The sequence below is a fragment of the Nothoprocta perdicaria genome, unplaced genomic scaffold (assembly GCF_003342845.1).
Source record: "Nothoprocta perdicaria isolate Ctin4 unplaced genomic scaffold, notPer1 scaffold_176, whole genome shotgun sequence".
NCBI classification, from domain to species: Eukaryota; Metazoa; Chordata; class Aves; order Tinamiformes; family Tinamidae; genus Nothoprocta; species Nothoprocta perdicaria.
Window position 1 is genome coordinate 487619 of NW_020454938.1, and position 10318 is coordinate 497936.

A 10318-nucleotide genomic window follows, 5' to 3' on the forward strand; every position below is an offset into this window, starting at 1 on the left:
CTGGTGCTGGACGTGGAGGTGTGCGTGGCCGAGGGGCAGTGCCCCACGCTGGCCGTGGCGGCGGCGCCCTCGGCATGGTGAGGGGGTGCGCTGGGGCGGCGGGGCGCGTGGCGTGGCGTGGGTGCCGTGGTGCTGCCCGCCCATCCCGCAGGTACTCGTGGTGCAGCGCKCGGCTGCTGGAGGAGCGCTACTCGTGGTCCAGCCGCCTCGCCACGGCCGACCTCATCCCGCTGGAGGGCCGCGGCGGCGGCGAGCAGCCCGAGSGCATCGTCGTGGGCCACAACGTCGCCTTCGACCGGGCCTTTGTGCGGGAGCAGTACTTCATCCAGGTAACATGCCGCGCCGGCGCCAGGCCGCTCCGTTCGGGAGCCCGCAGCCACGCGCGGCRCCTTCCGCAGGGATCCCGCATGCGCTTCCTGGACACCATGAGCATGCACATGGCCATCTCGGGGCTGACGGGCTTCCAGCGCAGCCTCTGGATGGCCGCGCGGCACGGCAAGAGGAAGGGGCTGCAGCAGGTCAAGCAGCACATGAGGAAGACGCGCGCCCGCGGCGAGGGGCCCGCGGTGAGTGGGGGCGCCGGGGGCGTCGCTCGCRGGGGGGCCCGCGCCGCGCTCAGCACCCCGGCCTTGCAGATCTCCTCCTGGGACTGGGTGGACGTCAGCAGCATCAACAACCTGGCYGACGTGCACGCGCTCTACGTGGGCGGCGAGCCGCTGGAGAAGGAGGCGCGCGAGCTCTTCGTCAAGGGCACCATGGCCGACGTCAGGAGCAACTTCCAGGTACGGGGGCGGCACTGGAGGAGCAGCCACAGGGATGTCCCCTGCCGTTGCAGGACCAGGGATGTCCCCCGTCTGTGGGGGACGGCTGCTCTTCTATAGAGTTTGGCTCACACGGGAGCTGGCTGGCAACCAGGTGGTCCCCAATGCTGCCAGCTTGCTGTGCTGCGTGCTCTCACCTTGCCTCCTGTCTGTGTCCACAGGACCTGATGACCTACTGTGCCCGGGACGTCCAGGCCACCCACGAGGTGTTTCAGGAGCAGCTGCCRCTCTTCATGGAGAGGTGGGAGCCGCCAAGCTGCGGCCATGGAGCTGCAGACTTGATTGGCCATGGGGAGAAGCACGGCCCTGTTCCCAGGCACGGCTGCGGGTGCTGCTGTTTGGTCAGGGGAAGGTGCGGTGCTCCTTGGTGATGAACGGGAAGAGCAKCCAGTGCTGGGAGCTGCAGGAGGCTGTGATGCCCTCGGCGGAGAAACAGGGCTGTAGGACACTCCTGCTTCTGGCAGAGTGGGGGTTTCCAAGGCAAATCCTCTTCAGGTTGGATCTATTGAATTCTGTCCAGGTGCCCCCATCCCGTGACGTTTGCAGGGATGCTGGAGATGGGGGTGTCCTACCTGCCGGTCAACGGGAACTGGAAGAGGTACCTGGACGATGCTCAGGRCATCTACGAGGAGCTGCAGAAGGAGATGAAGAAATCCCTGATGGACTTGGCCAACGATGCCTGCCAGCTGCTGCAGGAGGACAGGTCCCCCTGGGGATAGGGGCATAGGGCCGGGCAGACCTGTGCCCAGTGGGAAAAGGACATGGCTTCTTGGGAGAGGGATCCAGTGCTGTGGCCAGGACATCCCAGCTGGCCACAAGCACCTGGATGTGGGAGTTGGGATGACGCTGGTGCATGGCACGGGTGTGTTGGCAGGTACAAGGATGACCCCTGGCTCTGGGACCTGGAGTGGGACACGCAGGAGTTCAAGCAGAAGAAGCAACCCGTGAAGAAGAAGGAGCGGGAGGTGAATGCCGCCGCCGCCGAGGGGGCGGCRCAGGAGTGCCAGGAGGGTGAGTGTGGCGCCCGGCGCCGCTTCCCGGGGCCTCGTGGGCACCCAGCGCGGGGCACTCGCTGCTCTCGTCGCCCCACAGACCCCGGCCCTCCCAGCGAGGAAGAGGAGCTGCGAGTGCCCGAGAGCCGGGCCTGCCTGGAGCGCCTCAAGGAGACGGTGACGCTGCAGCCCAAGAGGCTGCAGCACCTGCCGGGCCACCCGGGGTGAGCGGGGCCGGCGCCGCGGGGCTCCAGTCCTCTCCCAGCCTCGGATCCCTGTCCCTCCGCTTGAGTGTCCCCTGGGGCTCATTCCCCAGAAGTGGCAGAACTGCCACGTTTCAGGCATTTCCCACTGCGGGTGTTTGAATGTGGGGGTGGAGGAGACCTTTCCACCTCTGTCGGGACAGGGAAGGGTGCTCCCCATTGCCTAGATGTGTCCCGCGGGGAATGTTGAGCGTGTCCAAGGGCTGCCAGGGCTGGCTCCGTGCTCCCTAACTCTTGCCGTCCCCAGCTGGTACCGCAAGCTGTGCCCGCGCCTGGAGGACGCCGAGTGGGTGCCGGGGCCCAGCCTCATCAGCCTGCAGATGCGGGTGACGCCGAAGCTGATGCGCCTGGCCTGGGACGGCTTCCCGCTCCACTACTCGGAGAAGCACGGCTGGGGCTACCTGGTGCCCGGGCGGCAGGACAACCTGCCGCGGGAGCCCTCCGAGGCGCAGGGCCCGCTCTGCCCGCACCGGTGAGGCGCCCGTCGTGGGGCTGGATGTGGCACACGGCTACRGGTTGATCGTGGGCCCCTTGCCCTGGTGCTGGCGGTGACCTGGGCTGCTGCTGTCCCCCCCGCAGGGTGATCGAGCACCTCTACAGGCAGCACTGTCTGGAGAAGGGGCAGGAGCAGCCGCCGGGGCCCGAGGTCGCCGTGGACGAGGAGCTCCTGGTGATGGATGGCAGCGCTGTGTGGAAGAAGGTGACTGGGCAGGGGCTGCTGCAGGTGTCCTTTGGAAGAGGTGTCCCTGCCCCCAGGAGATGCAGGGGGCCAGCGTGGATGCGGTGCCTCCCAAAACAGCCCTGTGCATGGGGCTGGYGGGTCCCCGCTGTCCCTGAGCCCTGTCCTGTGTCCCCTGGGGTGGGTGTTTTGAAGGGGCCGCGGTGGTGGCACTGCCTGTCCCCTCTTTGCCCCCAGGTGGAGGAGCTGAGCCGCCTGGAGGTGGACATGGAGGAGAAGATGGACAGAGCTGACCAAGACGCACTGCTGGTAAGCGGGGTTTGCTGCGGGGATGCGGCCCCGTCTTTCAGCCGTCCCCTGCACGGCGTCCTGCTGCCACCGCGTGCCCGTCCAGGCTTGGGGGGGCTCCGCCGCGGTGGCCCTGGCCCCGTCACCCCGCCTTGTGGTTGCAGGAGGAGGAGCTGGAGCAGAGGAGCAGCCGGCCGTCGTTCCACCACGGCAACGGCCCCTACAACGACGTCGACATCCCCGGCTGCTGGTTCTTCAAGCTGCCGCACAAGGTGAGTGGGGAGCTCGTGGGCTCTCCTCTGAGCCGTCCCGCGGCACGAGGGAGCACGAGGTGTCCCCTTGGCCTGCCGCCTGCTCCCAGCTCCCCACCTTCCCTCGGCATCACTGTGTCTCTTCTCTGCTCCCTTGTGCTGGATCAGCCTGCCCCACATGGCAGTCTTGTCCCTTGGAGTGGGGTTGGTGGCCAAGAGGCATCTCTGGAGCTGGGGCRGGAAGGCCCCCAGGGCTCGGTTTACATCCCGTGCTGGTTTGCTGAGCTGCGGCCCTTTGCTGTCGAAGGACGGGAATGACAACAACGTCGGGAGCCCTTTTGCAAAGGATTTCTTGCCCCGGATGGAGGACGGCACCCTGCGCGCTGCGATCGGGCGCACCCACGGAACGAGAGCCCTTGAGATTAACAAAATGATCTCGTTTTGGAGGAACGCTCACAAGAGGATCAGGTGAGCAGAGGTGACTCATTCACCGTCTATGGATGAATTGCAGTGGATGAATTGGGGTCCCAGCTGAAGGAGTTTTGTCTGGGTTTTCTCAAGGGAGGGTTGCAAAACTAGCAGTGCCTTTGGCAAGCRCTTGTTCTCAGGCTTTGGGGAGGTCACCTGAACTCCTTAGGTGTCCCTGCTTGGTGGGCTGAGGACAAGGTTGCACCGGTGGCCCCTGCACCCGCACGCAGGGTCTCACATTGCGCCTGTCCCCCCAGTTCCCAGATGGTCGTGTGGCTGAAGAAAGGGGAGCTGCCTCGTGTGATCACCAGGTATGGAGAGAAACCTCCCGAGCTGTTCCAGTGAGCCCGGCATGCCCTGGAAGCTCATCCTGCCTTTCCCTGCAGGCACCCRGACTACAACGAGGAGGAGGATTACGGGGCCATCCTGCCACAGGTGGTGACCGCGGGCACCATTACGCGCCGGGCCGTGGAGCCCACCTGGCTCACAGCCAGCAAYGCCCGGGTACGATGTCCCCGCGTCCCCAGGGGCCCCCTTTGGGGCACCCGGAGTCTCCGTGTCACCCTGGGATGCAGCATGTGCAGGAGGAGTCCCTGTGGGAGCGGGGGGACGCGCTGACGCGGTGCTGTCGTGTCCCRCAGGCCGATCGCGTGGGCAGCGAGCTCAAGGCCATGGTGCAGGTCCCGCCGGGCTACTCGCTGGTTGGCGCGGACGTGGATTCCCAGGAGCTGTGGATCGCCGCAGTGCTCGGCGAGGCGCACTTCACCGGCATGCACGGTGAGCAGCAGCATGCCGGGACCACGCTCGCCCCACGACGTGGCACATGCCTGCGTGTGACCTGCTCGATGGGGAGTAASCCCAGGCACCAGGACAGGCTGGGACTGACCTGGAGAACAGCTCCGTAGAGAGGCACCTGGGCACCGTGGTGGACAAGTTGACCATGAGGCAGCAGAGCCCTCGTGGCCAACAAGGCCAAGGGGGTCCTGGGGTGCATTAAGAACAATGTCTGCAGCAGGTCGAGGAGGTGATCCTCCCCCTCTACGCAGCCGTGGTGAGACCACAGCTGGAGACTGTGTCCAGCTCTCAGCTTCCCAGTACAAGAGGGATGAGAGCTGCTGGAGAGAGTCCAGCGCAGGGCTACGAGGATGATCAGGGGCCTGGAACATCTGCCCTGTGAGCAAAGGCTGAGGGAGCTGGGCCTGTTCAGCCTGAGGAAGAGAAGGCTGAGGGGAGACCTGATCAGTGTGTATAAAKACCTCAAGGGAGGCAGTGAGGAGGAGGGGGCTGGTCTCTTTTCAGTGGTGGACACCAATAGGACTAGAGGAAACGGACACAAACTGAAGCACCAAAAGTTCTGCAGGATCTTAAGGAAAAAGTTCTTGACAGTGAGGGTGACAGAGCCCTGGTACAGGCTGCAAAGAGAGGCTGTGGAGTCTCCTTCTTTGGAGATCTTCACAACTCGCTTCAACGCAGCCTGTGCCACGTGCTCCAGGTGCCCCCGCATGTGCAGGGGSTTGGACTAGATGAYCTCGAGKTCCCTTCCAACCTTAAGGATTCAGTGGTTCTCGCTGTGCTGCAGGCTGCACGGCTTTCGGTTGGATGACGCTGCAAGGGAAGAAAAGCGACGCCACAGACCTGCACAGCAAGACGGCGGCCACGGTGGGCATCAGCCGCGAGCACGCCAAGATCTTCAACTACGGGCGCATCTACGGGGCCGGGCAGCCCTTTGCCGAGCGCCTGCTGATGCAGTTCAACCACCGGCTCACGCAGCAGCAGGCGCGCGAGAAGGCCCAGCAGATGTACGCGGTCACCAAGGGCATCCGGAGGTGAGCGCTCCCAGGGAGCTGGTGGGTGAGCAGGGATGGGACAGCCTTGGTGTCCCACAGAGGTGCGTCCTGCTCTGTTGGGTGCTGGTCTCTCCTCCAGGCTGTTGCTTGCAGGTTTCATCTCACTGAGGATGGGGAGTGGCTGGTGAAGAAGCTGGACCTGCCTGTGGACAGGGCGGAGGATGGTTCGGTGTCGGCCCAGGACGTCCAGCGGATCCAGAGAGAGGCCATGAAAAGGTGGGATGCTCCAGCAYGGGTAGTGCTTGTGGTGTAAGGGGGTTGACTTGGGGGCTCCCGGCCTGTCTTTGTGAGCTACCAGCCTCAGAAAGCTGTGGGATTAGTGTGGTGGCCTCAGATGGGGAGAGGAGGCTYGAGGAAACCAGACCCGCAGCCTCGTCCCACCCTTCCAGCCAAGGAAACCTACCCTCTGTCCTGCCAGGTCCCGGTCAAAGAAGAAGTGGGACGTGGTGCATCACCGAGTGTGGGCTGGAGGGACCGAGTCTGAAATGTTCAACAAGCTGGAGAGCATCGCCCTGTCCCCGTCTCCGCAGACGCCGGTGCTGGGCTGTCACATCAGCAGGGCGCTGGAGCCCGCCGTGGCCAAGGGAGAGGTAGGGACGCGGCCCTGTGCTTCTCTCTGCTTTATCTGGGGCTTCTCTGCCGCAGCAACCTCCAACTCAACTGTTTGGGTCTGGAGACGCGTAAGAAGCCCAGTTGTGCTGGGCCCTTGCTCCTGGGGCAGGGAGCTGCAGCACAACAGAGCGGGAGCTGGAGGGCTTTGGGTTGCCACCGGCCAGGAGGAGTTTAGGGTGCCAGCAGCACCTTCCTTCTTCAGTGCTGCTTTTRGCTCTCTGAGGAGTTTTGCAGCTCCCACGTTCCTCATGTGTGTGATAGTACACAGATGAAAAATTTTAAAATTTGGGACCGTCAGGCAAACTCAGCAGCCCTGATTTAACATTGTTCTCCCAGGAGCTGTCTGGCTCCAGGGATGCGCTGTGGACCCTGATGCTCTCCTAGCATTTGTATTTTCTTCCCCCAGTTTCTTACCAGCAGAGTGAACTGGGTGGTGCAAAGCTCGGCCGTCGACTACCTGCACCTCATGCTGGTGTCCATGAAGTGGCTCTTCGAGGAGTTCGACATCAGCGGGCGCTTCTGCATCAGCATCCACGACGAGGTGCGCTACCTGGTGCAGACGCAGGACCGCTACCGCGCAGCCCTGGCCCTGCAGATCACCAACCTCCTCACGCGGTGAGACCTCTGCGTCCGGGGACACGGAGCTGGGCTGGGACAGCGCAAGCCCCAGGGATGAGTGTGGGGCACACGGGGTAGTTTTGCATTCAGTAAAGCAGGGCTGAGCTATTTCTTTCTGCTCAAGGCAAGTTGGCAGTTCTAGTAGCAACTTTTGCCCATGACTCAGGTGGCTATAAATGGAGCTCGGCTTCGGTTTAAAGGGATAATCTCTTGGCAGGAGTGGGGTGTCGTCAGCTTTTGGCTGCACGGGGATGTGAACACRTCTCCTCCCACTTCATTCAGATCTGTGGCCGCTCAGCGGCAGCGCTTGGGTCTGAATGAGCAGCCGAGAGTCTGAATTTGGCTGAGTCTCTCCTGTGCCTTGAGAGGGCAGCTGAGCAGCAGGGACACGKCTCGTTTCCACCAGCCTCGTTGCCCCCTCTGCAGCGTGGGCAGTTCCTGCTGCTTTCCTGCCCTGGACGTGCAAGGTTAAGCTCAGCCTAGAAAAATCTCTTGCCCTCAAAGCCCCAGCGCTCCTCCCGTTCAGGTTCCAACCCAGTTTTGTGAAATCCCCTTCCCAACACTTTGGTTATACAGGAGCTGGCCAAAGCAGAGCTATTTTCTCCTGCACGGAGGGAAGGATACAGCAACCAGCCTTGCCGTGCCCGCGCAGCAGGCGAAGACGCCCTGATGTTTGTGTCTTTGTGGCAGCTCTTGCGAGCACACGGCTTCATGCTGGGAAATTCCAACATCTGCTCCGCGTGRGAGGATTAGCCAGAAGGAAAGGGCTGGTTCTTCCTTTCTTCCTAGGAGGCCGAATGTTCTATTACTCTGTTCTTTCCCCATCTACTTTAGCAGTACTTGACCCTCTTGCTACCCAGTATTTATAAAGCACTTTGTTTTCCAGCCACTGAGTGACTAGGGTGCTCTAGCAATGACTGACCAGTATTTCGTGAAGCTGTCTTTGTTCCAGCAGAACCTGTGGCTGATTGAAGCCCTGGGCTTGCAGTAATAGGAAGACTAGCTAAGAGAGAGAGAAGGTATCAAACTTCCTGCAACTTCTAAGCTGCAGCTGGTTTCCTCCTTTGAGAAGARGCCAGGACTGTCTTTTCCCCAACAGTGATCAAGTGCTGCTTGCAGTGAAGGACAGGCCTTGGRAATAAGTTTTCATTCCAAGTAACTTCCCTGGGTCTAAGGAGATGCTTCTTCATGAGGCAGCAGTGCTCTCGTGGCCAAGAAGGCCAATGGGCTCCTGGCTGCATCAGGATGTTGCCAGCAGGGCAGGGAGGGATCCTGCCCCTCTGCTCAGCTCTGGAGAGGCCGAACCTGGAGCATTGGGGCCACTTCTGGGCTCCCCAGGACCAGAGGGACGTGGAGCTTCTAGAGAGGGTCCAGCAGAGAGTGACAAAGATGATTAAGGGACTGAAGCATCTCTCTTWTGAGGGAAGATGAAGTGAGCTGGGCCTGTTTAGCTTGCAGAAGACTGAGAGGAGATCTGATCAACATTGTACAAMTACCTGAGGGGAGAATGTAGGGAGGAATGGGCCAAGCTCTTCTCGGTGGTGGCCAGTGACAGGACAAGGGGTAACAAGTTGAAGCCCAGGCAGTTCTATCTCCATGTGAAGAAGAACTTTCCTGTGAGGATGACAGAGCCCTGGAACAGGCTGCCCAGGGAGGCTGTGGTCTCCTCTGGAGATCTTCACATCCCACCTGGATGCCACCCTGTGCCACATGCTCTGGGTGTCCCTGCTGGAGCAGGGCGGGTGGGACTGGATGATCTCTAGAGGTCCCTTCCAACCTTAACCATTCTGTGATTCTTGGGACATAATTTGCCAAATTTTCTTGCTTCTTGCTGGGACATGACATCCTGCCTGCTCCAGAGCAGGTGTGACCAAGCTGTGCATGATGTGGAGCCCTGACTCACTTGGTCTCTTGTTCCTCCAGGTGTATGTTTGCCTATAAACTGGGCCTCCAGGATCTGCCCCAGTCAGTGGCTTTTTTCAGTGCGGTTGATATTGACCAGTGCTTAAGGAAAGAGGTGACCATGAGCTGCGTAACCCCATCAAATCCAACAGGGATGGAGAAGAGATACGGCATCCCTCAAGGTGAGCAGCCTGTGGGAGCCTGCAGCCCCTCACCGAGGCTCCCCGTCTGCAGTGGGTGCTTGGTGGATACAGTGGTGCCTGAGCAGAGCCCTTGTCCTGCTCAGAGAGGCACCTCCTGGGCCTTCTGTGCAGCCATCACCCTGCACAGGCCAGGGAATCTGCTATCCTAAAACCTCCACTTGCCCCCTTCCTTGGGACTGCCCCTCTCAGCACCTCTGCGCCTCTAGTTCATCTCTCCTCTTCTTTCTTGATTAATCCTGGAGCAGTTTGTGTTTCTTTTAAGTATTTGGGGCAGAGAGATGGGACAGACCTGCCTCCTCTCTCATGCTGTGTCCTTCATCTCCTCTAAAGACAGATGAACATCCTTATTTCACACATAGTCCAAGGATGAATTTTCCTCCCCTGAAGTGAGATGAATCATCAGCCTTGTACCTTTGCCCTCCAGCTCCAAGCTTTTCCAGCCTCCAAGACTTTTTCCCCTTCTCTGCTGCCCCTTCAGCTCAGCACAGCTGTGGTCTGAGAACAGCGTGTGCTGCAAGCTTGAGCTTAGTGCTCTTCCTCTGAGAGCCAAGAGCCTGGGCTAGTCCCTGTCTGCACTTGACAGAAGCCGGGCTCACTGATGCAAGCGACCGATTAACTCTTTGCTAGGAGCCTCTTTAAAAGCTTCTCCCCAGTGTGCAGCACTGTCCTCAGAACAGAACCTGCCTGCAGATTTGTGCTCCCCTCTTTGAACACATCACACGTGCTCCAGCCTTTTCCAGCCTTTATTAGGAGTCTTTCCTGCAAGGTCTGCTTTTAGAAGAAGGATTGGGGGTGTTGGGGGCAAGAAGAGTGTCCCTAGGGGGGACTTTCTTCCCCCCAGGACTAAGGCAAACTAAGCAAGTGCCTCACATCAAGGTCAGCCAAACCACAGCAGCCCTGCACGCTGGCTCAGGAGAGGGAGCAGTGGCTGGTGCTTCTCAGCAGCTGTACACAGCAGCAAGCTTCTACTCCAAGGCAGAATAAGTCGTAGTCCCAGCTTCCTGACAGTGCTGGTTTCTGCATTCACACCACCACCCAGCAGTAGTTCAAACACATTTAGAACTTTTTGTGCTAAAAGCTATGAACTAAAGAAATAATTGCTGTCAGTCTCTTGCTCTTAAGTTACAGTCCAACTCTTCTGCACAACGCAAGTGACGGTGTCCCCTTGTCTTCCAGGTGAAGCGCTGGATATCTATCAGCTACTTGAAATAACTAAAGGCTCGCTGGAGAAGAAGTGATGAAGCTAGAGGGCCAGAATGCCTGTTGTGCAGGGAGCAGGCCTGGCKGTGCTGTCAGCAGCAGAGATCTGGGCAGGTGATGCTGGTTGATCTGCTTTCCTTTGCCTGGAAGGGATGCTCTTCAGGAAAAAAATAT

At 60.4% G+C, this 10318-nt stretch overlaps 1 protein-coding gene across 1 annotated transcript in view; it reads left to right on the plus strand.

Moving 5' to 3' along the window:
• The window catches only part of POLG (DNA polymerase gamma, catalytic subunit), an 11013-nt gene extending 717 nt beyond the window's left edge, over nt 1-10296 (plus strand). Inside the window, exons 2-23 of the mRNA XM_026036312.1 lie at nt 19-77; nt 152-329; nt 399-566; nt 636-782; nt 983-1062; nt 1342-1524; nt 1696-1832; nt 1914-2037; nt 2324-2548; nt 2656-2776; nt 2993-3064; nt 3208-3315; nt 3602-3762; nt 4020-4073; nt 4149-4266; nt 4404-4539; nt 5342-5588; nt 5703-5825; nt 6028-6199; nt 6628-6836; nt 8763-8923; nt 10121-10296. Coding sequence (XP_025892097.1) covers nt 19-77; nt 152-329; nt 399-566; nt 636-782; nt 983-1062; nt 1342-1524; nt 1696-1832; nt 1914-2037; nt 2324-2548; nt 2656-2776; nt 2993-3064; nt 3208-3315; nt 3602-3762; nt 4020-4073; nt 4149-4266; nt 4404-4539; nt 5342-5588; nt 5703-5825; nt 6028-6199; nt 6628-6836; nt 8763-8923; nt 10121-10182 — 3045 coding nt within the window. The 3' untranslated portion in view covers nt 10183-10296. The remainder of the gene's footprint in view (nt 1-18; nt 78-151; nt 330-398; nt 567-635; nt 783-982; nt 1063-1341; nt 1525-1695; nt 1833-1913; nt 2038-2323; nt 2549-2655; nt 2777-2992; nt 3065-3207; nt 3316-3601; nt 3763-4019; nt 4074-4148; nt 4267-4403; nt 4540-5341; nt 5589-5702; nt 5826-6027; nt 6200-6627; nt 6837-8762; nt 8924-10120) is intronic.
• Nucleotides 10297-10318: the final 22 nt, after the last annotated feature.